Here is a 26,827-nt window from a genome sequence, read left to right as displayed (position 1 = left end):
GTGGTGGGTGCAGTGCACTGTAGATAGGTGGACTCAGATCCATACCTTCCCCTACCTGTTACACTTGTGGTGGAAACTGTGAGCCCTCCAAAGCTCACCAGAAACCCACCGTACCCACACATAGGTGTCCCCTTTACCCATAAAGGCTATTGTAGTGGCATACAATTGGGGGTAGTGGGTTTTAGAGGGCAGCAGACAAGATAAGGGAGCAAAGGTGAGATGTGTACCTGGGAGCATATATTTGAAGTGCACTGCAGTGCCCCCTAGGTTGCCCCATTTCTCTCCTGGGATGTCTAGGGGACCAGTCTAGTAAAAATGCTGGCCCTTCCTACATCCCAATGGCTTGATTTTCTCTGTTCTTCATTTGGACATTTTTTTTCCAAGAGTGGTTAAAAAAAATGTACACAGCACAAAACCTTGTTTGAAATGGTATTTTTGTAAAAAAAAAAGGGATGTTCTTTTTTCTTTTTTAAATGATCTGCTTTCCTATTTGGAGTTTGGACATTTTGGGCAAAACATCCAATGTTGGACTTAGATATCATATCGAAAATGCCCCTCCACATATATATATAAATATAGTAAAATAAATATATTCAAGCTTTCTGTGTGTTTGTGTATATCCTATATAATAAAACTCACCCTCAACGTTCTGAGGACACTGACGTCACTGTCAGGTCCTCCGGGCACTTCCTTCCGGTTCGAAGCCTTCGTGGTGGTGAAGCCACCGAAAACACTGTGTTGGGGCCCCGCCCTCGCGTCAAACGTGATGACGTCGAGGGCGGAGCAATGGCGTCAGTGGCTTCACAACCAACGACTCAGCAGATTGAAGGTGGCGCGCCGAGGTCCGCAACAATGGCGGTCAGTGCCTTCAGAACGCCGAAGGGGTGAATAGGGAGGGGGGGAGGTTCGGAAGGAAACCGTGCTAGCGCCCGTTTCATTTGCGCAAGAAACGGGCATGTTTTACTAGTATATACATATATAATAAAAATATTCATGCCTTCTCTTTGTATACTATATATGTGTAAATACTTAATATCTAAAATCCTCAGCAGATGAGACTTTTTCAAATCAATGGAGTCTGTTGTGCAAGAGCTGAGGTCTGTGGGGGGGGGGGGGGGGGGGTAGTGTGGGTCTTGGACTCCATTTGATATTTAAAAAATAATAATAATTTAAGGATTTGTGCTGTTTATTTTGTCAGTCAGGGAAATGCTTCACCTCACATTTAGAAAACAAAACTAGTCCATCCAGTCTAGCAGTGGGCCAGTGCCTCTAACTTCTGGGACCTTGTGCCAAGCCGGGTACAAACGTGCTTGGAATGTGCTGTCAGAAATCCAGACATTTACATTCTATGCACACAGCGTGGAGAAGCAGCTGACATGAGCCAGAGGGAGTGAGGGCAGCCAGCATGGATCAAACAGAAGACCCTTCCCAGCAGCAGGTAAGAGGGCAATGAGCTCAGACAATAACAGACCCCAGTGACTCTTCCCTTTGTGTCCCCCTTCCTAGCCCCAGACAGCTGCCTGCTCTTTTCCTGTCCCTGCTCCGCTTCCCCTATGGCCTGTGGATCTCTCTCTTTATAGCTTTGCTTCTGTCTATTTCTGGCTCTCGCTGTCTCCCAGTTTGTGTTGCCTCAGTCAGACACACACAGTGCCTGAAATCCAGCACCAGCTCATGTTATCGGCTTCCAGTCACTGCAAAAACCCATAGGGCTGGGGAAGCCATGCCTGCAGTTCTGCCTCTGGATTCCTTTGCTTCTTACAAACGCCCAAATAGTCCTTAACCACCAGCCATTCCTGAAGGGAGCACTTTCCAGGCAGTGACTAGAAAGGGCTGGAGGAGATTCAAAGTCAACAGACAGGAGTCTTCCAGCAAAAAAAAAGCCAACACATTACACTATAGGTTGCCAGTGTGCTAGGCAGGCTGCACCCTCTCTTGCATTTTCTATACCACATCTTTAATTACAGAGAACACTCTGTTCCACCCCTTATCCAGTACATTACACAAGATATACAGGGGATAAACTATATATAATATACCACTGCTGTGTACCAACCACCACCCACCCTGAGAAGAGCATTAGCAATATAGCGGGGAGATTACGTGTGAAACCAGTGGATCAGTATTTTGGAAACAGCTCAGAGACTTTATTTGTTTAAGGCTTTTATTGTTCTGATTGATTGATGTATTTGTACTATGTTTGACTTTTTTCTTGTGTATTTTGTTTGTTGTTTATTTTATGGATGTTTTTATTGTAATTCACCCTGGATAAGGGCCGACTAGAAAAAAGAATTATCTGCAAAACACCTACGTTCTATGAGTGAGGTCATGATATGCACAGAACAGCTATTTGGTGATTATCCCGAGACACACTCTATATTATACACCAGCGTTTCTTGAGCAGTGTGCTGGGGACGTCAGCTCTGCTTGGCCCTGGCAGCAGCTCTCAATGTGCAAGATCTACTACTACTACTACTACTTAACATTTCTGGAGTGCTACTAGGGTTACACAGCGCTGTACAATTTAACAAAGAGAGACAGTCCCTGCTCAAAGAGCTTACAATCTAATAGATAAGAGTGAGACAAATATAGGACAATCGAGCCATTGTGACATCACTGATGAGGTTGGCTCTTAGGCATTGGTGGAATGAGGCATTATGACATCACAATCTCAGCTCTGGATACCAGAGACTGAAACTCTTCACACTAAGGGGGGAAGTGGGCCAAGTATAGGACAGTCGAGCCATTGTGACATCACTGATGAGGTTGGCTCTTAGGCATTGGTGGAATGAGGCATTATGACATCACAATCTCAGCTCTGGTTAAATCACTGCTATATGTAATACTACTACTACTGCTTAACATTTCTAGAGCGCTACTAGGGTTACGCAGCGCTGTACAATTTAACAAAGAGAGACAGTCCCTGCTCAAAGAGCTTACAATATAATAGACAAGTGAACGGTCGGTCCGATAGGGGCAGTCAAATTGGGGCAGTCTGGATTCACTGAACGGTAAGGGTTAGGTGCCGAACGCAGCATTGAAGAGGTGGGCTTTAAGCAAAGACTTGAAGACGGGCAGGGAGGGGGCTTGGCGTAAGGGCTCAGGAAGGTTGTTCCAGGCATAGGGTGAGGCGAGGCAGAATGTGCAAGATCTCCTTCCTTGTTACCATGTGAATATATGTGGTATAGGTAGCTGGTCCCATTTTGTGCAGCACACCAGTGGCATAGGCAGACCTCGACATGGAGCGGGTCCAGAGCCCAAAGTGTGTGTGTGGGGGGAGGGGGCATATTTTGACCCGCCTCCCTGCTGCCTCCTCACATACCTTTGCTGGCGGGGGGTTGGGGACCTCCGACAACTGAAACGTTTGTCCGACACTGGTTTCCGCTGCATTGCCTGCCCTGCTCTTCCCCCCATGTCGTGTGCATGCTTGTTGTAATGAAATTGAGCATGCCAGTCTCCTCTTACCCACAGGTGACTGAGAGAGTGTGCCTTGAGAAATCTACTTGCCTTGGCATAAGATAGAGTAAAATTGGAAAAAGATGAGAAACCCATGTACACCCTATCCTATGTGCCAGATACCATATGGCAGCAAACGCACTGCCATTTTCCTGTAGTTCCCAACTTATGCCTACAGTAACTGTGGCATAGCAACCCGCACAGAGCAGGACAGGTGTGGGATGTCCAGATCTACAACCTGCCAGCTATGAAAAAGCAGATTACTGTGTCCTCCTCTGCTTCTGAGCTTACTACTACGACTAATCATTTCTATAGCGCTACTAGATGTACGCAGCGCTATACACATTATATGCAGGTACTTTGTCCCTAGAGGGCAGCGCTGTACACATTATATGCAGGTACTTTCTCTGTCCCTAGAGGGCAGCGCTATACACATTATATGCAGGTACTTTCTCTGTCCCTAGAGGGCAGCGCTATACACATTATATGCAGGTACTTTCTCTGTCCCTAGAGGGCAGCTCTGTACACATTATATGCAGGTACTTTCTCTGTCCCTAGAGGGCAGCTCTGTACACATTATATGCAGGTACTTTCTCTGTCCCTAGAGGGCAGCGCTATACACATTATATGCAGGTACTTTCTCTGTCCCTAGAGGGCAGCTCTGTACACATTATATGCAGGTACTTTCTCTGTCCCTAGAGGGCAGCGCTATACACATTATATGCAGGTACTTTCTCTGTCCCTAGAGGGCAGCGCTATACACATTATATGCAGGTACTTTCTCTGTCCCTAGAGGGCAGCGCTATACACATTATATGCAGGTACTTTCTCTGTCCCTAGAGGGCAGCGCTATACACATTATATGCAGGTACTTTCTCTGTCCCTAGAGGGCAGCGCTATACACATTATATGCAGGTACTTTCTCTGTCCCTAGAGGGCAGCTCTGTACACATTATATGCAGGTACTTTCTCTGTCCCTAGAGGGCAGCTCTGTACACATTATATGCAGGTACTTTCTCTGTCCCTAGAGGGCAGCGCTATACACATTATATGCAGGTACTTTCTCTGTCCCTAGAGGGCAGCTCTGTACACATTATATGCAGGTACTTTCTCTGTCCCTAGAGGGCAGCGCTATACACATTATATGCAGGTTCTTTCTCTGTCCCTAGAGGGCAGCTCTGTACACATTATATGCAGGTACTTTCTCTGTCCCTAGAGGGCAGCGCTATACACATTATATGCAGGTACTTTCTCTGTCCCTAGAAGGCAGCGCTATACACATTATATGCAGGTACTTTCTCTGTCCCTAGAGGGCAGCGCTATACACATTATATGCAGGTACTTTCTCTGTCCCTAGAGGGCAGCGCTGTACACATTATATGCAGGTACTTTCTCTGTCCCTAGAGGGCTCACCAGTGCACTTTTTCTAGTGAAAAAGGTGCCGGTACTCAAATGCTAGGGGTGGGGGTAATCACTGAGGGACCCTCCCCACAATAGCCAGGCCCCCTGCAACCAGTCACAGAACCTATGACAAGACAGAATTGGTGTGTAGAGCCTGAGCTCTTTCATTAAAACTTGGGATCCATGGGTCAATTCTAGCAGCCAATGGAAAAGGTGCCGGTACTCAGTACCCCCAAGTACGCCCTCAAAAAAAGCCCTGGGGCTCACAATCTAAGTTTTTGTACCTGGAGCAATGGAGGGTTAATAACTTACCCAAGGTCACACAGAGCTGCAGTGGGAATCCAACCTAGGTGTGAAGAAACAGTGTGTTTTAAGCCTGTAAAATGTATTAGATGCGTTCCTGTTTTAATTATGTCCTGAAGTGTATTTCTCCTTTCTCCGAGGACAAGCAGGCTGCTTGTTCTCACGACTGGGTGACGTCCGCGGCAGCCCCCACCAACCGGAAAGAAGCTTCGCGGGACGGTCGGCACGCAGGGCACGCCCACCGCGCATGCGCGGCCGTCTTCCCGCCCGTGCGCGACCGCTCCCGCCAGTTCCTTTTTTTCCGCGACTGGAGAGAGTTGTGCGTTTGCCTCTCTCTCTGTTCAGCCGCCGGATTTTTCGACCGCGTTTACGCGGATCGTCGCTTTTGGATTACCGTTCAGTTTCCTTCTTTTTCTTTTGTATTGTTTAAAAAAAAAAAAAAAAAAAAAAGAATTTTGCGCGTGTGGAGCACGCGCTCCCCTTTTCCCTCGCTTCTAGCGGGGACGCCACGTTGCGGCCTAGTGGCCGCTCGGTCGGTTAATTTTTTCGTGGTGTGATTTTAGCCACCATTGCCGACTTTGACTTCGCCGACGCGATTTTTCCGTCGATGTCCTCGAAGGTCCCGAGTGGATTTAAAAAGTGTGGTCGCTGCGGCCGGCCGATCTCGCAGACCGACACCCACGCTTGGTGCCTCCAGTGCCTCGGGCCAGAGCACAATCTCAAGTCGTGTGCTTTGTGTCTCGGTCTCCGGAAACGGACTCAGGTTGCGAGGCAAGTTCTGCGGGACCGTCTTTTTGGAACTTGCGCCGGCCCCTCGACGTCGACCTCGACGGCATCGGTATCGAAGGCCGGTTCTTCGGTACCGGTATCGATGCCTGAGACATCGGCACCGATGGCAGCGACCCCAGGAGAACAGGTCCCGTCGGCCCGCCGGTCCGCCGGTGAGAGTGGGGTTGAGAGGCCGCGTGGGCAGTCGGCCCCGGTCACTCCCTCAGCTCGTGAGCCACGGGACCGAACCCTGTCTGACCCGGTACCTCGAGACCGAGGGGGATCGACCTCCTCCTCCTCCATGCCCTCCGGCGCCGGTGACGTGCATCGGAAAAAGGATAAGAAGCGCCGTCACCGGACGCCCTCGGTGCATCCTGAAGAGGAGTCGACGCCGAAGCGTCATCATCGAGAGGAGAGGTCTCCGTCGGTTGTGGAGGTACCGACGCGTCGGGGTTCCGGCACCTCGGTGCCGTCTCCTGGCTCCCAACAGCTTCTGGCACCGACACCCTTACCGGCCCCACCGCCTTTCCCGGCAGCGGGCCTGGACGAGTGCCTCAGAGCCATCCTTCCGGGGATCCTGGAAGGGCTGATGCGCCAGGCTGTGCCGGCGTCGGGGGTGCTTGCGCCCCCGGCGCCGATGACTGTGGCGCCGGCGAGCTCTAGCCCGGCGCCGGGGCTGTCGACACCGCCGCCGCTTGCGGTGCCGGTCTCGACCGCCACGCAGGTGGAGTCCCCGTCGACGTCGATGGAGGGAGCTCCGTCCCCGCCGGCGCGGGAGTCCACCGCTCGACGACACCGAGACCTCGGTGCCTCGACGTCGAGCCGGGCCCGGTACCGGACTCAGCTACATGAGCTAATGTCCGATACCGAGGACGAGGACTCGTGGGGGGAAGAGGAGGACCCGAGATATTTCTCCTCCGAGGAGTCTACGGGCCTTCCCTCGGACCCCACGCCGTCACCGGAGAGGAAGCTCTCACCTCCTGAGAGTCTCTCCTTTGCCTCCTTTGTGCGGGATATGTCTATCAGCATTCCCTTTCCCGTGGTCTCTGTGGAAGAGCCGAGGGCCGAGATGCTCGAGGTCCTCGACTATCCATCACCACCTAGAGAGTCCTCCACGGTACCGCTGCACAATGTCCTGAAGGAGACGCTGCTTCGGAACTGGGTGCGACCATTAACTAACCCCACCATTCCCAAGAAAGCAGAGTCCCAGTACAGGATCCACTCTGACCCAGAGCTCATGCGGCCCCAGTTGCCCCATGACTCAGCGGTCGTGGATTCTGCTCTCAAGAGGGCACGGAGTTCGAGGGATACCGCCTCGGCGCCCCCGGGGCGGGAGTCTCGCACTCTGGACTCGTTTGGGAGGAAGGCCTACCAATCCTCCATGCTCGTGACCCGCATCCAATCCTACCTGCTCTATATGAGCATCCACATGCGGACCAATGTGCAACAGCTGGCGGACCTGGTCGACAAGCTCCCGCCGGAGCAGTCCAGGCCTTATCAGGAGGTGGTCAGGCAGCTGAAGGCGTGCAGAAAGTTCCTGTCCAGGGGGATTTTTGACACCTGTGACGTGGCATCTCGTGCTGCGGCCCAAGGTATAGTGATGCGCAGGCTCTCATGGCTGCGTGCCTCTGACCTGGACAACCGCACCCAGCAGAGACTGGCTGACGTCCCTTGCCGGGGGGATAACATTTTTGGTGAGAAGGTCGAGCAGATGGTTGACCAACTGCATCAGCGGGAAACCGCTCTCGACAAGCTCTCCCACCGGGCGCCTTCAGCACCCGCCCCCACGGGCGGGCGTTTTTCCCGGGCCCGGCAGGCTGCACCCTATTCTTTTGCAAAGCGTAGGTACAACCAGCCGGCCCGAAGGCCTCGTCAGGCACAGGGACAGCCCCAGCGCGCTCGTTCTCGTCAACAGCGTGCGCCTAAGCAGCCCCCTGCGCCTCCACAGCAAAAGCCGGGGACGGGCTTTTGACTGGATCCATGGGAACATAGCCGCCCTACAAGTGTCCGTACCGGACGACCTGCCGGTAGGAGGGAGGTTAAAATTCTTTCACCAAAGGTGGCCTCTCATAACCTCCGACCAGTGGGTTCTCCAAATAGTGCGGTGCGGATACGCCCTGAATTTGGCCTCCCTGCCTCCAAATTGTCCTCCGGGAGCTCAGTCTTTCAGCTCCCATCACAAGCAGGTACTTGCAGAGGAACTCTCCGCCCTTCTCAGCGCCAATGCGGTCGAGCCCGTACCACCCGGGCAGGAAGGGCAGGGATTCTATTCCAGGTACTTCCTTGTGGAAAAGAAAACAGGGGGGATGCGTCCCATCCTAGACCTGAGAGGCCTGAACAAATTCCTGGTCAAAGAAAAGTTCAGGATGCTTTCCTTGGGCACCCTTCTGCCAATGATTCAGAAAAACGATTGGCTATGTTCCCTGGATTTAAAGGACGCATACACTCACATCCCGATACTGCCAGCTCACAGACAGTATCTCAGATTCCGCCTGGGCGCACGGCACTTTCAGTATTGTGTGCTGCCCTTTGGGCTCGCCTCTGCCCCACGAGTGTTTACAAAGTGCCTCGTGGTGGTAGCGGCCTACCTACGCAAGCTGGGAGTGCACGTGTTCCCATATCTCGACGATTGGCTGGTCAAGAACACCTCGGAGGCAGGAGCCCTCCGGTCCATGCAGTGCACTATTCAACTTCTGGAGCTGCTGGGGTTTGTGATAAATTACCCAAAGTCCCATCTCCAGCCAACTCAGTCCCTGGAATTCATAGGAGCGCTGCTGAATTCCCAGACGGCTCAGGCCTACCTTCCCGAAGCGAGGGCCACCAATCTCTTGGCCCTGGCTTCGCAGACCAGAGCGTCTCAGCAGATCACAGCTCGGCAGATGTTGAGACTTCTGGGTCATATGGCCTCCACAGTTCATGTGACTCCCATGGCTCGTCTTCACATGAGATCTGCTCAATGGACCCTAGCTTCCCAGTGGTTCCAAGCCACCGGGAATCTAGAAGATGTCATCCGCCTCTCCACCAGTTGCCGCACTTCACTGCTCTGGTGGACCATCCGGACCAATTTGACCCTGGGACGTCCATTCCAAATTCCGCAGCCCACGAAAGTGCTGACGACGGATGCATCTCGCCTGGGGTGGGGAGCCCATGTCGATGGGCTTCACACCCAGGGTCTGTGGTTCCTCCAGGAAAAGGATCTGCAGATCAACCTCCTGGAGCTCCGAGCGATCTGGAACGCACTGAAGGCTTTCAGAGATCGGCTGTCCTGCCAAATTATCCAAATTCGGACAGACAATCAGGTTGCAATGTATTACGTCAACAAGCAGGGGGGCACCGGATCTCGCCCCCTGTGCCAGGAGGCCGTCGGGATGTGGCGTTGGGCGTGTCGGTTCGGCATGCTCCTCCAAGCCACGTACCTGGCAGGCGTAAACAACAGTCTGGCCGACAGACTGAGCAGAGTCATGCAACCGCACGAGTGGTCGCTTCATGCCAGAGTGGTACGCAAGATCTTCCGAGCGTGGGGCACCCCCTCGGTGGACCTTTTCGCCTCTCAGACCAACCACAAGCTGCCTCTGTTCTGTTCCAGACTTCAGGCACACGGCAGGCTAGCGTCGGATGCTTTTCTCCTCCATTGGGGGACCGGCCTCCTGTATGCTTATCCTCCCATACCTTTGGTGGGGAAGACCTTACTGAAGCTCAAGCAAGACCGCGGCACCATGATTCTGATCGCGCCCTTTTGGGCCCGTCAGATCTGGTTCCCTCTTCTTCTGGAGTTGTCCTCCAAAGAACCGTGGAGATTGGAGTGTTTTCCGACTCTCATTTCGCAGAACGACGGAGCGTTGCTGCACCCCAACCTTCAGTCTCTGGCTCTCACGGCCTGGATGTTGAGGGCGTAGACTTCACTGCGTTGGGTCTGTCTGAGGGTGTCTCCCGGGTCCTGCTTGCCTCTAGGAAGGATTCCACTAAAAAGAGTTACTTTTTCAAGTGGAGGAGGTTTGTCGTGTGGTGTGAGAGCATGGCCCTAGAACCTCATTCTTGCCCTGCACAGAACCTGCTTGAATACCTTCTGCACTTATCAGAGTCTGGCCTCAAGACCAACTCAGTAAGGAATCACCTTAGTGCGATTAGTGCTTACCATTATCGTGTGGAAGGTAAAGCCATCTCTGGAGAGCCTTTAGTAGTTCGATTCATGAGAGGCTTGCTTTTGTCAAAGCCCCCTATCAAGCCTCCTACAGTGTCATGGGATCTCAACGTCGTCCTCACCCAGCTGATGAAACCTCCTTTTGAGCCACTGAATACCTGCCATCTGAAGTACTTGACCTGGAAGGTCATTTTCTTGGTGGCAGTTACTTCAGCTCGTAGGGTCAGTGAGCTTCAAGCCCTGGTAGCTCATGCTCCATATACCAAATTTCATCACAACAGAGTAGTGCTCCGCACCCACCCAAAGTTCCTGCCGAAGGTGGTGTTGGAGTTCCATCTTAACCAGTCAATTGTCTTGCCAACATTCTTCCCCAGGCCGCATACCCGCCCTGCTGAACGTCAGTTGCACACATTGGACTGCAAGAGAGCATTGGCCTTCTACTTGGAGCGGACACAGCCCAACAGACAGTCCGCCCAATTGTTTATTTCTTTCGACCCTAACAGGCTAGGGGTCGCTGTCGGGAAACGCACCATCTCCAATTGGCTAGCAGATTGCATTTCCTTCACTTACGCCCAGGCTGGGCTGACTCTTGAGGGTCATGTCACGGCTCATAGTGTCAGAGCCATGGCAGCGTCGGTGGCCCACTTGAAGTCAGCCACTATTGAAGAGATCTGCAAGGCTGCGACGTGGTCATCTGTCCACACATTCACATCTCATTACTGCCTCCAGCAGGATACCCGACGCGACAGTCGGTTCGGGCAGTCGGTGCTGCAGAATCTGTTTGGGGTGTAAATCCAACTCCACCCTCCAGGACCCGAATTTATTCTGGTCAGGCTGCACTCTCAGTTAGTTGTTCTTCATAGGTCAATCTCTGTTATACCCTCGCCGTTGCGAGGTTCCATTGACCTGGGTTCTTGTTTTGAGTGAGCCTGAGAGCTAGGGATACCCCAGTCGTGAGAACAAGCAGCCTGCTTGTCCTCGGAGAAAGGGTATGATACATACCTGTAGCAGTTGTTCTCCGAGGACAGCAGGCTGATTGTTCTCACCTACCCTCCCTCCTCCCCTTTGGAGTTGTGTGTTTCATCTTTTTGCTAGTCATTCAACTGGCGGGAGCGGTCGCGCACGGGCGGGAAGACGGCCGCGCATGCGCGGTGGGCGTGCCCTGCGTGCCGACCGTCCCGCGAAGCTTCTTTCCGGTTGGTGGGGGCTGCCGCGGACGTCACCCAGTCGTGAGAACAATCAGCCTGCTGTCCTCGGAGAACAACTGCTACAGGTATGTATCATACCCTATTTGGCCAGCAGGTGGTGTTTCTGTGCTATAAAGCTGTTATAGGGAACTGAATGTTCTCTTTCTTTATCACAAGCAGGAAGCAAGCAGCAGTATACTTTTAAAACTTGTTGACTGGGCTCTGATTGGCCTAGAGTTTGAAATTACCCAGCAGATGCTGGCTGTTGCTTCAGTTTCAGGCTAGGAGAAGGAGAGAGAGATCTCTTAGCTGAAGCTCTGTAAACACATGTATGCCCTGATCTCCCCAGGTACTATCTAGGAAGTATGCAAATGTTTAGTTAGTGTTATAATTGATCCATATTTCAGTTACCTGTTATTGTTTACCAATTGCACTATTTTGTTCCACTGTGGAGCACGAACGGCAGGTGCAGGTGGACCTGAGCTGTGCTGGGTAGAGACCCTCTAAGTGGCCATGGGGTAACCCCAAGCAGGTAGCTAGGCATTTTGTGACACCATGTTTCCAGCATGAAAGCCCACTGCACTAACCACTAACTCCTCCACTGACTAAAACCATTTATAGATCAATTTTTAAACAGCACAGCAAGTGTTTAAAATACCGGATGTGAGGTTTTAAAACTCTATGTACATTCAGCATCACTGTTTAGATAGGCTGCAGTGCTGAATGTACATGCTATATCCTATAGTGATAGTCTGCTGTTATATGTATAGTAAGTGGTTTATCAAGACAGTAATGTTTCTATTTTAAATTAAGCTGCTTAGCTGAATATCACCCACTGCTACTACTACTACTACTATTTAGCATTTCTATAGCGCTACAAGGTGTATGCAGCACTGCCCTCCCTTTACCTCAGCGCTTAATGGTTCAGCACTTTAGCATTTAGTGCAGCTGAAAATTTATGGATAGGAGATGGATGGGTGACTTCTGTATGGATAAGTCCTTTTTGAATATAAGGCCTTTAGGAGATAACTTTCTAAGGGTTGTGTAGATGAGGAAATGGACGTCATATCCCACTACAGCTCCTTGTGACTCTGGGGAAGTCACTTAACTCTCCATTGCCCCAGGTACAAATAAGTACCTGTATATACTATGTAAACCCCTTTGAATGTAGTTGCAAAAACCACAGAAAGGCAGTATATCAAGTCCCATTTCCCTTTCCCTATTGGAGATTCTACATGGAATGTTGCTAGTGGAGGAGTAGCCTAGTGGTTAGTGCAGTGGAACAAGGAATGTTGCTACTATTTGAGATTCTGTTGCTACTATTTGAGATTCTATGTGGAACGTTGATACTACTTGAGATTCTGTTGCTGCTATTTGAGATTCTATGTGGAATGTTGATACTATTTGAGATTCTGTTGCTGCTATTTGAGATTCTATGTGGAATGTTGATACTATTTGAGATCCTACATGGAATATTGCTAGTGGAGGAGTAGCCTAGCAGTGGAACATGGAATGTTGCTACTATTTGAGATTCTACATGGAATGCTGCTACTATTTGAGATTCTGTTGCTGCTATTTGAGATTCTAAGTGGAATGTTGATACTATTTGAGATTCTGTTGCTGCTATTTGAGATTCTGTGTGGAATGTTGATACTATTTGAGATTCTACATGGAATGTTTCTAGTGGAGGAGGAGCCTAGTGGTTAGTGCAGTGGAACATGGAATGTTGTTACTACTTGAGATTCTACATGGAATGTTGCTATTATGTGAGATTCTGTTGCTACTTTTTGAGATTCTACATGGAATATTGCTAGTGGAGGAGTAGCCTAGTAGTTAGTGCAGTCAACTTTGATCCTAGGGAACTAGGTTCCATTCCCACTGCAGCTCGTTGGGACTCTGGACAAGTTACTTAATCCTCCATTGCCCCAGGTACAACACTTAGATTGTGAATCCACTAGGGACAGAGAAAGTACCTGTATATAATAAGTGTAAACTCCTTTGATCGTACCACAGAAAGGAAGGTCAAATCCCATTATCCTTACCACTTATTCCTATAGCCTAGCGCTACTAGATATACACAAGCATGTAAGACAGTCCATTATCAACAGAGCTTACAATCTATTCATGTTAAATATCTACATGTGGGAAGCTGTCAACTCTAATAACAGAGTCTGTTCTAGGATCCAGCCAATGGGAAGGCAGTGGAGGCGGAGCACTGGAAGGCAGGTCTAGTCACAGAGACTGTAGGCAGGAGCCAGCCAGTGGGAAGGCATTGGGGGTGGAGCACTGGAAGGCAGCTCTAATCACAGAGAAGGAGGTGGTAAGCTGGAGTAAGTTAATGTATTGTAGAAATGAAGTTCCTATCTGTGGTGGGAAATAGATGAGAAATGAAGCCACCCACCCCTCCTCCCCCTTCCCAAAATGGGAAAATTTCTAACAGCTGCAGTATACCTAGAAACATAGTACGTGATGGCAGATATGGTAAACAGGCCCCATCCAGTGCATTCCAGGATGCACTGCATAGAGCGGGAGCAGCCATTTTGAAGATGACGGCGTCTGGAGGCAGAAGTGAGTGGCCATCTCTCCTGCTTCCCTTCTTTCCAGGTATGGGGACTTGGGGGATGAGAACACTAGACTACCAGGAAGGTTTTTGTTATGGTTGGGGGAGGGGGAAGACCACTACACTAAGGATTTGTGGGGGGAGGGGGGGAGGAAGGGAAGGAGGGGGAACAGGGGGGCCATTAGACTACCTGGGAACCTTTCTTAATAGGAGGAGGGGGGTTGGGTTGGCCATTTTGCAGCATGTGTTTTTTTTAATTCTTGTTTTTTATTTTAATGTCAACTTTCCTGTCGGTGCCAGAGTCAATCACCGCTCAGGTACTGTCAGGAAAATTGACATTTCATACTACTGCCACAATTTTAACACAGAGAAGAGATACTAAACATGGGGAGAGGATAGGGACAGGGATAAGGACACAGAGGAGAGATGCTAGACAGCATGGGTAGAGACACACAGAAAAGATAAATGTGGGACATAGAAAAGATGTCGAAAGGACAGGAGACCCTGAAGACAAACAGAGAAAAGCAGAAAGGACACTAGGACCAAAATAATGCTCAGACAACAAAGGCAGAAGAAAGCTATTTTTTTCTGAATTTATTAATTGTACTGTGTCAGCTTTGGAAAATGTTCATTCTTTCTCTCCCTCCCTCCCCTCCCCCAACCCTGGTCCTCATTACCTTGGGAGCAATGGTGTTATAGGGGGCCTATCTCAATTTTTCTGCCCTTCCTACCTATGCCACTGTTTTTTTTTCATTAAATCCTAGCTGCCAAGTTCTAGACAATTCTTCACATTTTGCTAGATCCCTCCTCATGTTATCCGCACCATCAGGGGTTATATATATATTTGCAAAGAGCCAAATGTTACCCGACAGCCCTTCCACAATATCACTTTTATAAAAAAGTTAAAAAGAACTGGATCAAGGCCTGATCCCTGCAGCATACCACACACACCTTGGTTGCTATATACGCTGCCTAGATTGGTGCATTCCCAAGATGTGTGTGCAAATTAATTGGCTTAAACCAGTTATTGAAGTTAATTGGCACGCGTTAAAATTTGTGCATCTGGCTGTACGCTATTCTATAAGGCACGGTGCCTAACTCTAATAGCGAAAGAAGGAGTAGTGTAGGCTGGCTCTTTCCAAACAACAGGGGAGATATAGGTGCAATTATAGGTCTTTATTAAGAAACAAAAACAAAAATTACAGATCTGCAGTCAAAAAAAAAAAAAAAGGAAGTGTATAACGAAGCTGTCCTCTCAACTCGATAGTGCGGTAGAGGCCCTGAAGCAGCCTTGCGAAACGCTGGCCACCGTCGGCCCTGCACCAGTTGAGAGTAACGAGTACAGCGCAGTTAAGCTGCAAGCATCCACCCTAAAGATAAGTGTGGAATTAGGTGTTTACCATAACATAATCACGGTTAATCATAAATGAATATTTGCACAAGCAGTGGTTTTTTATGCCAGTGATGATGAAAGAGGTCATTTGACCCGTTATATCTTTTTGAATCAATTCAAGATTTAAAAGGACTTTGAGGCTTTTTCCACTGCTATTAAGTGCGGCAAGGGTCTAATCTTTTTTTTTTTTTTGACTGCAGATCTGTAATTTTTGTTTTTGTATTATTAGTCGATCTGTGTTCGAGCACATATATATTATAGTTGATTCTTTATTAAGAAACACCAAGTGACTCGACACAACTGCCAAGTGCCTGCCTCAGGAGTCTTGTGCTGTATTAAAATGGAATTTCCAAGGTCTAATACAAAGAGATAGCAAACACCGTTTTTCTCTTGCTCTAGCATAAAAAACAGAGCTGAAAGCTAATATCGTAGTCCAAACTCAATGAAAATACTTCTAATGACCACCGGAGTAGTCTGAATGAAGTGTCATAAACCAGGTTAAAAAAAGGCAAGAGAACAACGACATTTGCTTTCTCTTTGTATTAGACCTTGGAAATACCATTTTAATACAGCACAAGACTCCTGAGGCAGGCGCTTGGCAGCTGTCGAGTCACTTGGTGTTTCTTAATAAAGACCTATAATTGCACCTACATCTCCCCTGTTGTTTGGAAAGAGTCGGCCTACACTACTCCTTCTTTTGCTTGATCGACTCAAGTAGGGATTGAGTGTTCCTCCACTTCTGTGGTTGTTTTCTTCCTCTCTGCCTAACAGGGTGCAAATATCAAAACGGAATAGGGAGATTCTTGTATCTGGCATCAAAGGATAATACTATACATAGATTTCCTTTTATGAAAAATAGAGTATATTAGATAGAGGAAAGGCCTCTAGATGCCTCCAGTAAATATTTTTATTTTTTAGAAATTTTTTAATTTACTTAGGAGGACTGGGCTTCTTCATCACTGGCCTATAAACCTCTTTAAATCATCATTTCTATCTCCAAGTAACTGCAAAGCCATGGGGGTGGGGAGCATGGGTGTGCCAGGGGTGTTCTGAAAAGTTTTATGTGTTCTCAGTGTGCCTAACGTGGGCCCCAGCATTTTCACCAGGTTTCAGCAGGCGTGTTAGATGTGGGAATTGGCAGTAAGCGTAGTTCTAGAAAGGGGGCGTGTTCCCTTTATAGAATCACATTTCGCCAATTTATTCTGGCACCGACTTTTGAGCCCCAATTATAGAATCCTCCCCCACTAGAGGACAAGCGAGTGCTACGTCTTGTATCCTACTATACAAACTTTAACATTTTTTTGTATATTCTCTTTAGGATTCTCTTAGTGGTCTTCCCCTGACAGAGATAACAGGTGGGTAGAATTCCCAGAATCTAAACCTTGTTGTTCTCAGTGCAGGACCCCAAAATTTGAGCAACTTGATAAGATTTACCATAAAGACAGACAGTGGGTATGACATCCTAAACTTTTTCTCAGAAGAAAAAGTCTCAGTTCAGGGGCTCTCAAAGTTATCCTGGAGGATCCCCAACCAGTCAGGTTTTTGGGATATCCTCAATGAATATGCATGAAAGAAATTTGCATGCAGATCTGTCTCATGCATATTCATTGCAGGTGTCCTGATAACCTGACTGGCTCAGGTTTCCTCCAGCACTTCAGAATGTTCTACTACTTGAAACCATAGTGCCTTGCCTACTTTCAAATGGCTTTGTGTGCTAGCCAGTGGCGTAGCTACGTGGAGCCAGGGGAGCCTGGGCCCTCGTAGATTTGGCCCGGGACCCCCCTGCCGACGATCCTCTCCACCCCCCTCCCGCCGTTGCCTGCCTTTGCTGGTGGGGGACCCCAACCCCCGCCAGCCGAGGTCCTCTTCTTCCCCAGGACATCAGAAACAGAAGGAAGCCTTTTGCGGAAGAAGAGGACCCTCGGCTGGCGAGGGTTGGGGTCACCCGCCAGCAAAGGTAGGCGACGGCGGGTTGGCGGCGGGAGGGGGGTTGAGAGGGTCATCGGCAGGGGAAGGGGCAAAGTTGGCAGCGGCGGCACCAGGGGGGGCTAAAATGTGCCCCCCTCACCTCAGGCTCTGGACCCCCCTCCCGCCAAAGTCTGGCTACGCCCCTGGTGCTAGCACGGGAAATAACACATTTTGGGGCCCTTTTACTAAGCTGCGTAAGCATCTATACATGCCTAACACGTGCCAAATTGGAGTTACCGCACGGCTACCGCATGGCTGTTGTGGTAATTTCATTTGTGGTGCGCGTCCGATACGTGCATCCAAAATAATTTTTATTTTCGGACACATGTATTGGATGCATGCCAAGTGGCATTTGACACGCGTGGGTCATTACCACCCGGTTACTGCGTGAGATTTTACCGCTAGGTCAATGGCTGACGGTAACATCTCAGACCCAAAATGGACGTGTGGCAATTTTCGGCAAAAATTTAAAAAAAGGCATTTTTTACATGTGCGCTGAAAAATGATTCTGCATGCACCCAAAACACATGTCTACACTCCCGCAGGCCATTTTTCAGCGCGCCTTCGTAAAAGGACTCCTTTATATGTGATAGTACACACTACAATGTTGTGAAAAAATTCCCCCACCTCATGATTTGCCCTATTATTGTAAATATGTCACACTGAATGGTTTTTGATCTTTAAATCATTTATTTAAGGAAACAGTGAGGGGGGGGGGGGGGGACAGGTAGGGCTGGGTAGGAGATTCACATCTAAAGAGGATAATGTTTGTGGTGTTTCTTCAGAACCCCTCCAGGATGCCAAAGTTTACATGAATTTCATGATGAAACACTGCTGTTACGATGCCGTCCCTACCAGCTCCAAACTGGTTGTCTTCGACATCACTTTACAGGTATGTGGGAGGGAGGTGAAAGAAAGCCAGGAAGGCAAGTTGAATCCCAAGCTCCATTCCTTCATGTGTTAAATGAAAATGTTTGCATTTTGGGTTCCTTTTCTTGATGCGACTCAGACGAAACCATCTTTACCTTTTGTTCCTTTGATCAAGTTCATAATGAGTGTCCTTAAAGAGAATTTTAGGAATGCATGAGACTAAAAGTTAATAAATAATACAAGCTTACCACCCAAAATAAGAAATATACAGGAATATACTAGATTCCGCAAAATCCTCAAATCATTCCTATTCAAACAAACCCTCACAAACAACAACCGTATCTCAAACAACAAATTATTACCTGAATAAGCTGAGATCTTTTTTTATTGGAATAACAATACATTTCTAGACTAATGCTTTATATCCGCTTTCCTTGGGAGAGAGCAGCAAGCATGGAAGGTGACCTAACCCAGAGGTTTCTTTATTTGTGACATTTATATCCCACATTATCTCAAACAAGTATGAGTTCAATGTGGCTTACAATAAACAGTAGGATACATAACAAAGAACAATGCAAAAGAAAGTAATTTGTTGTAAGAATCTAATTTTACAATACAGTATCGTAAACGTACTGGGATAGCTATGAATGTTTAACATTTAGAAAATCTATTATGAATGAGAAATTGTACATGATACAAAGAGAAAGTTAATGGTAAATAGAGTAATAACCATTTCAGGTAATAATTAATTGTTTGAGATATGGTTGTTATATTAATTGTGGATATCCTAAAAACCTGACTGGCTGGGGTGCCTTCAGGATCAGGTTTGGGTAACCATCACTGCACATCTCTTTCACTGACCTCACTCTTGAAAGCTTAGAGAAAGGAGTGTCAGTCCACTTTAAAAGTTAATAATAATAATAATTTTAAAAAATTGACAATAAGGTGATACCTTTAAGCTAAAACCACCGTCCTCAGGTCAGGACAGGATGTTAGTCCAATAAAAAGGTATCACCTTATTGTCTATTGTTGTTTTTTTTTTTATTAACCTTGGCCCAACAAGAGGAGGAAAAAATCTAGACCTAGACCTAGTCCTTAGTGGAGCGCACGATCTTGTGCAGGAGGTAATGGTGCTGGGCCCCTTGATAACAGTGATCATAACATGATCAGATTTGATATAATCCTCTGGAGTAAGTACACATAGGAGATCTAATATGTTAGCATTTAACTTTCAAGAAGAAGACTATGATAAAATGAGAAGAACAGTGAAAAAACACTTAGAGCAGCAGCTTCAAAGGTCAAAAGTTTGCATCAGGCAGAGATGCTGTTCAAAAATACCTTCCTGGAAGCCCAGGCCAGTTATTTTCCATGTATTAAAAAAAGGAGGAAGAAAGGCCAAATGACAGCCGGCATGGTTAAAAAGTGAGATGAAGGGAGCTATTAAAGCTAAAAGAAAATCCTTCAGAAAATGGAAGAAGGATCCGACAGAAAATAAAAATAAACAGCATGAGGAATGGAAAGTCAAATGCAAAGCCCTGATAAGGAAGGCAAAAAGGAACTTTGAAAAAAAAGATTGCGTTGGAGGCAAAAACACATAGTAAAAACTTTTTTAGGTATATTAGAAGAAAGAAACCAGCAAAAGAATCAGTTGGACTGCTAGATGACCGAGGGGTAAAAGGAGCACTCACGGTAGACAAAACCATAGCGGAGATAGATGCATTTTTGCTTCAGTCTTCACCGAGGAAGATTTGGGAGAGATACTGGTGCCCGAAATAGTATTCAAAGCTGAAAAGTCAGAGAAACTGAATCAAATCTCTGTAAACCTGGAAGATGTAATGGAGCAATTTGACAAATTGAAGAGTAGCAAATTGCCTGGACCAGATGGTAGTCATCCCAGAGTAGATGTGCATAAAGGTGAGCCGGTTGATATTGTGTATCTGGATTTTCAGAAGGCGTTTGACAAAGTACCTCATGAAAGACTCCAGAGGAAATTGGAGAGTCATGGGATAGGAGGTAGTGTCATATTGTGGGTTAAAAACTGGTTAAAAGATAGAAAACAGAGTAGGGTTAAATGGTCAGTATTCTAAATGGAGAAGGGTAGTTTGTGGCAGGGGCGTATCTGCGTGGGGCCACAGGGGCCTGGGCCCCCGCAGATTTCGCCCTGGCCCCCCTCCCCGCCGTCAACCCTCCCCCGCTGCTTACTTTTGCTGGCGCCGAGGTCCGACCCGCAATCTCCGTTTTTCGTCTTCCTCCGTGGCCATGCTTCCAGGAAGTAACGCTGCAGTGCTGATTCGTTGAATCCAGTTCGGCGTCTGACGTCAGACGTCGAACTGGATTCAACGAATCAGCACTGCAGCGTTACTTCCTGGAAGCATGGCCACGGAGGAAGACGAAAAACGGAGATTGCGGGTCGGACCTCGGCGCCAGCAAAAGTAAGCAGCGGGGGAGGGTTGACGGCGGGGAGGGGGTGGAGAGAGGCGGCGGCGGCGGCGGGGGGAGGGGAGGGAGGCAAAAATGTGCCCCCCCTCTCTGGCTGTGGCCCCCCCTACCGCCGGATTCCAGATACGCCCCTGGTTTGTGGGGTTCCCCAGGGGGTCTGTGCTGGGACCGCTGCTTTTTAACATATTTATAAATGATCTAAAGATGGGAGTAACCAGTGAGGTAATTAAATTTGCTGATGACACAAAGTTATTCAAAGTTGTTAAATCGCAAGAGGATTGTGAAAAATTACAAGAGGACCTTACGAGACTGGGAGACTGGGCGTCTAAATGGCAGATGATGTTTAATGTGAGCAAGTGCAAAGTGATGCATGTGGAAAAGAGGAACCCGAATTATAGCTATGTCATGCAAGGTTGCATGTTAGGAGTCACAGACCAAGAAAGGGATCTAGGTGTCGTCATTGATGATACACTGAAACCTTCTGCTCGCTGTGCTGCTGCGGCTAAGAAAGCAAATAGAATGTTAGGTATTATTAGGAAAGGAATGGAAAACAAAAATGAGGATGTTATAATGCCTTTGTATCGCTCCATGGTGCGACTGCACCTCAAATATCAATTATTGTGTTCAATTCTGGTCACCGCATCTCAAAAAAGATATAGTGGAATTAGAAAAAGTACAGAGAAGGATGATGAAAATAATAAAGGGGATGGGACTGCTTCCCTATGAGGAAAGGCTGAAGCAGCTATTAGGATGGAATGCTGCTAATAATTGGGTTTCTGCCAGGTGTTTGTGACCTGGTTTGGTCACTGTTTGGAAACAGGATACTGGGCTAGATGGACCATTGGTCTGACCCAGTATGGCTACTCTTTATGTTCATATGTTCTCTTCAGCTTGGAGAAAAGATGGCTGAGGGGAGATATGATAGCGGTCTATAAAATAATGAGTGGAGTGGAACGGGTAGATTTGAATTGTTTGCTTACTCTTTCCAAAAATACTAGGACTAGGGGGCATGCGATGAAGCTACAAAGTAGTAAATTTAATACGAATTGGAGAAAATATTTCTTCACTTAATTAAACTCTGGAATTTGTTGCCATAGAATATACTAAAAGCAGTTAGCATAGCAGGGTTTAAAAAAAAGGTTTGGATAGCTTTCTAAAAGAAAAGTCCATAAGCCATTATTAAGATGGACTTGGGGAAAATTCACTGCTTATTTCTAGAATAAAAAATTATCAAAAATTGGGAAAATGGCAACGCTCCAACCTAATTTGATTGAAACATACACAACTAGAAAATGGTAGGAGCACACCCTGCTGTATGTATCATTATATAATTAAATGGAAGTGTCTCATCCAGTCACTAAAGCACCATAGCAGTGTGCTGTATCAAAGCAAACGCTTGTGTGACGTTTTTTAATCATAGACAACCTCCAACCTCCGATAGTGCAAATACTTGCTTAATAAGTGCCCTTAAAGTCTTAGTGCTTCCTAATATTAATGTCCAAGTGAAAAAAACTTTTTGTTATTTTTTAAGCACTATCGGTGTACATAAAGCTTAAAAATATATGTAGGCAGGAAAACACACTTATCTTGGTATTAAAGATTCTGAAGTCTTGTTGTGGTTTGAACATCCTGCATTTTCAATTCTCTTTAATGATCGCACCGTTCTATTGCCGGTATATGCCCAGTCCCGACAACGGTTGCTATTGAAGTATATGTAAAGGTGTCCCTTGACAAAGCATTGAAGTGCGAAACAGGCTCCTGTCGGGACTGGGCATATACCGGCATTAGAACGGTGCGATCATTAAAGAGAATAGTGCTGGGCAGACTTAAACAGTCTGTGCCAGAGCCGGTGGTGGGAGGCAGAGATAGTGCTGGGCAGACTTATACGGTCTGTGCCAGAGCCGGTGGTGGGAGGCGGGACTGGTGGTTGGGAGGCAGGGATAGTGCTGGGCAGACTTATACGGTCTGTGCCAGAGCCGGTGGTGGGAGGCGGGGCTGGTGGTTGGGAGGCGGGGCTAGTGCTGGGCAGACTTATACGGTCTGTGCCAGAGCAGGTGGTGGGAGGCGGGACTGGAGGTTGGGAGGCAGGGATAGTGCTGGGCAGACTTATACGGTCTGTGCCAGAGCCGGTGGTCGGGAGGCGGGGCTGGTGGTTGGGAGGCGGGGATAGTGCTGGGCAGACTTATACGGTCTGTGCCCTGAAGAGCACAGGTACAAATCAAAGTAGGGTATACACAAAAAGTAGCACACATGAGTTGTCCTGTTGGGCAGACTGGATGGACCGTGCAGGTCTTTTTTCTGCCGTCATCTACTATGTTACTATGAATGTGAATTTCTATTGTTCTGATTATGTAACTTACTTGCCTAATTTATAGTCTCACCCACCCCGCTTTTTTTTTTTTTTTTTAAATTTAAATATAGACTTTTATAAGAGGCCACTCCTTTCTCTAACTTCACAAATGTAGTTAAGGTGGTCTCTGTATTCAGGGCTGGTGTTAGGGGGTGGCAAACAAGGCACAACAGAGATCCACATGGCATTGGCACTTGAACATAGCCTGCAAAGGTGTCAGATGTGAAGAGCTGGAGGAGACTCAGCAGGATTCTTGGGCTCCTCGGCCGGAATACAAAGCACATTCTTAGAATCACTGAACTAGAGAGAAAAGCAGGCCTCGACAAGGGCAGAATCCACTTGAAGACAGTGACTTGGCTGGAAACCAAGACAACGTAGTGCAGGATGAGTTCACTTCACAGCATTAGCAGTGGCTCTTAGGCAGCTGACAAACTTGATGAGATTTTCTGAGCTGTGACCTGTGTATGTCAAACGGATGGGGATGCCAGGATCTTCACTGCATGGCTGAAGAGCTGGTATAAGGGAGGTGGATTGGCATGTTGTAGGAACTGGAGCACAGCTAGAAAGAGAAGACTAAACAGTGGAAATATCACACATCTGTCTGTGAAGGGAACAAACATCTAAAGTGAATAGTTCACATCGTAGACTGATAGGGAATAAAGCTAGATGAAGGGTAGGTGACCAATAGAAGCAAATGAGACAGGGCTGTCACTCACGAGGAGAGGACCTGCAGGGAACAAGGCCTCCGGGATGCGATCGGCACTAGGGGCCCAGCAAAAGAGAAGGTTGCCTAGGTGTGGCTAGCACTAGGAGCCCAGAGGAGGAGGGCAGTCATTCCTCCTCAGAGACCATGGAAAGTTTCCAGGAACCAACAGCAAGGACAGGCATAGCAGGTCTGGAAGTCCAGCATAGCAACCACGAGCCCAAGAAGTCTCCAGCCAAGGGGTGAGCTCTGAGGGGACTGGAAGAGGGTGGACTTGCAAGGAAAGGAGAGTAGAGACTTAGGCCATACAGCCACGCCCGCACACTGATTTAACTAAGCAACAGAGAAGAGCTTACAGCTACTACCTTGGCAAGCAAGACTGAAAGGGTTTGGAAAATGTACAGGACTGATTCTGAATATCCAAGTCAAAGACTAAATGTTATTGATCTCCAAAGACTGCAACCAGTTCCTCAATCTATGAGACTTCCAACGACCACCAGTGAATACTACCCAAATCAAAGGACATGCCATAGACCTACTAGCATATAGATTCTCACAGGAAAATGACTTCAAAATACAGAACCTGAGATGGACACAAACCCCATGGTCTGACCACTTCAAACTAAACCTAACCCTTTATTGGAAAGAATATAGAACCTCACCACCACAAACACAGACACCATACAAAACTCGAGGAAAGATTGATGCAACCAACAACTAACACAGAAGAATTCCTAGAAGAATGGGATGAAAAAAAACACTAACACACTGGATGAAATAGCCCCAATGAGAACAAAAACTGGACAAAGGTGCAACATAGCCCCATGTTATGTTCAAAGAACTGAAACTGGCAGGAGACTTGCATGAGCATGGTTAAAAAAACGAAAATGAAACAAACAAAACCGCATGGAAGAATGCGTGAAACAAATAAAAGATCAAAATGAGACAGGCTAAAAAGAAATACTACAAAGAACAAATAGGATCAACTACAGAGACACAAAAAATATATACAAAATTATAGATAACCTAATAAACACCAAGCCTCTGACGACAGCGAATGATGACACCCTCCCCCCTTCCCCTCCCCCTGGTCAGCAAAATGATCTTGCTAGATTCTTCAAAGAGAAGATACTCAATCTAAGGAATAATCTAACCTAAAATGACACAAACCTCTCACCTCTCATAGACGAACTTAACCACCCTCCAGAAAAAGCCCCAGCGGATGGGACATGGACCACCTTCACACAACCCACATGAGATAGTAGCACAAACGTTAAGGAAATTCTCCTCCGGCCACTGCATGCTAGATACATGTCCCAATCACAAGACTCGCCCATAATCGATTCATAGACCACCTCACCTCTCATCTGACATACGTGTTCCAAGAAGGCTGTTTCCCTCAGAAAAAAAGGCAACATACTGCTTACGCCAATCCCAAAAGACACCAAGAAAAACATCAAAGACACCTCAAACTACAGGTCAGTGGCATCCATACCTCAAACATCCAACATTATGGAAGGCATAGCAGCTAGCCAGCTAACTGACTACATCAGTAAATTTCCATACTACATGAATCTCAACCAGGCTTTAGATCTCACCATAGCACCGAAACAGTGCTGATCACACTAGTGAACTTCAAAAAAGAAGTATCATATGGAAGAAACATTCTCCTACTACAGTTTGACATGCCAAGCGCATTTGACATGGTTGACCATCAAATCCTCAAAAGAATCCTTGACAAAATTTGCATAGGAGGGAAGATGCTCTCATGGCTCCTAGGATTCCTAACCACTAGATCCTACAAAGTAAAGATGAATTCCGCTCTTTCCCATACAAGGAAAGCTGTATGCGGAGTCCCACAGGGCTCGCCACTCTCACCAATACTCTTCAACTTAATAATGGCTCCTCTTGCCCGAACGCTATCCAAACAAAGATTAAATCCACTCATATACGAAGATGACCTATCAATTTACATCCCTTTTAAAAAGAATCTGCATGAAATCATAACCAGGATTACAGAAGGCATAAACATAATGGAATCCAGGGCATCAACGTTCAAGCTCAAACTTAACAAAGACAAAACACAATGCCTGATAATCACGTCGCCACACAACACCGCCCACTTCCCTAACATCTCCATCATGGGCACATCCCTCCTGATATCTGACAATCTAAAAATCCTAGGAGTCACCATAGACCGCAACCTGACCCTCGACACACAAATCTCAAATACTACAATGAAAATTCATGTGGAAACTGAAACGCAATAAAAACTACTTCCCAAGAGATGTATTCTGCACACTAATGGAATTTATGCTGGATGCAGGGAACAATTGTTAAAAAAAACTGCAATCAGCACAAAACACAGCAGCAAGGCTAATCTTCGGAAAAAAAATGATTCAAAAGCGCACGACCATTACTCCAAAACCTACACTGGCTTTCAGTCAAAGCACAGATATCCTTCAAAGTATGCTCTCTTGCCTACAGAATAATCTTCGGTCTCGCACCAGAATACATGACAAACCACCTATATGCAACACATTCAAGGGTGCTAGAATCCAGTGGCGTAGCCAAGGATGGGCCTGGATGGGCCCAGGCCCACCCACTTTGGGCTCAGGCCCACCCAGTAGCAGCACACCTATGATGTGTCTGTCAGGGATCCCCAAGCCCCACCAGCCGAAAACTCCCAACAACTGTCCCTCCTGCATAACAACCTTCCTTCTGATGTATTCCCGCCTATGTGGAAACAGGAAGTTGCATCAGAGAGAAGACTGTGGGGCCAACATGAGTAGTGTGTATTAGTTGCTGCTTGCTTCCGGTGAAAATCTGCTATTTAAAAGGTATGTGGGGTAGGGGGGATGTTTGAGAGACCATATGGCATGCAGGCAAGAGCGTGAGAGACCAAATCACTTGTGGGACAGGGTAGAGTTCTTCTGCCCACCCATCTTGGGCCCAGGCCCACCCAGATGTGGGTGTCTGGCTACGCCCCTGCTAGAATCTATCTCACCCTTCACTTCCCCAAATGTCAAGGCATAATATAAAAATCTTCGTACTCAACCAACTTCACATACATCTGTCCCAAGATATGGAAGACATTACCAAAAGCCCTCAAATGCATGAGCAACTACTTAACATTCCGAAATCACATGAAAGCCCACTTCTTTAAACAATCCTTCTCTGATGAACTCACATAATCAAGTTGACTTGCAACCAACACACGATGATGCTGGATCTCGAAGAGAAACTGAACAAGACAAGCGCCAACTTGTAAGCCACATTGAACCAATTACG

General features: G+C 47.4%; 1 protein-coding gene across 3 annotated transcripts in view; it reads left to right on the top strand.

The window, feature by feature from the left end:
* The first annotated feature begins 1,345 nt into the window (after window positions 1–1,345).
* Window positions 1,346–26,827, top strand: part of PRKAG3 (protein kinase AMP-activated non-catalytic subunit gamma 3) — a 52,713-nt gene continuing 27,231 nt past the window's right edge. For 2 of the 3 annotated variants that reach the window (XR_003942892.1, XM_030210332.1), the window contains exons 1-3: window positions 1,346–1,438; window positions 16,525–16,561; window positions 17,960–18,066. Coding sequence is in view for 1 of the 3 variants with exons in the window: in XM_030210332.1 (XP_030066192.1) it covers window positions 1,406–1,438; window positions 16,525–16,561; window positions 17,960–18,066 (177 nt within the window). In the remaining 2 variants the exon portion in view is untranslated. Of the gene's footprint in view, window positions 1,439–16,522; window positions 16,562–17,959; window positions 18,067–26,827 lie in introns of all 3 variants that reach the window. The other variant, XR_003942893.1, reaches the window with a different exon arrangement.

Source organism: Microcaecilia unicolor, chromosome 7, assembly GCF_901765095.1.
Source record: "Microcaecilia unicolor chromosome 7, aMicUni1.1, whole genome shotgun sequence".
NCBI lineage: Eukaryota > Metazoa > Chordata > Amphibia > Gymnophiona > Siphonopidae > Microcaecilia > Microcaecilia unicolor.
The sequence above is the reverse complement of the archived record's forward strand: the minus strand, read 5'-3'. Positions and strand labels throughout refer to the sequence as shown.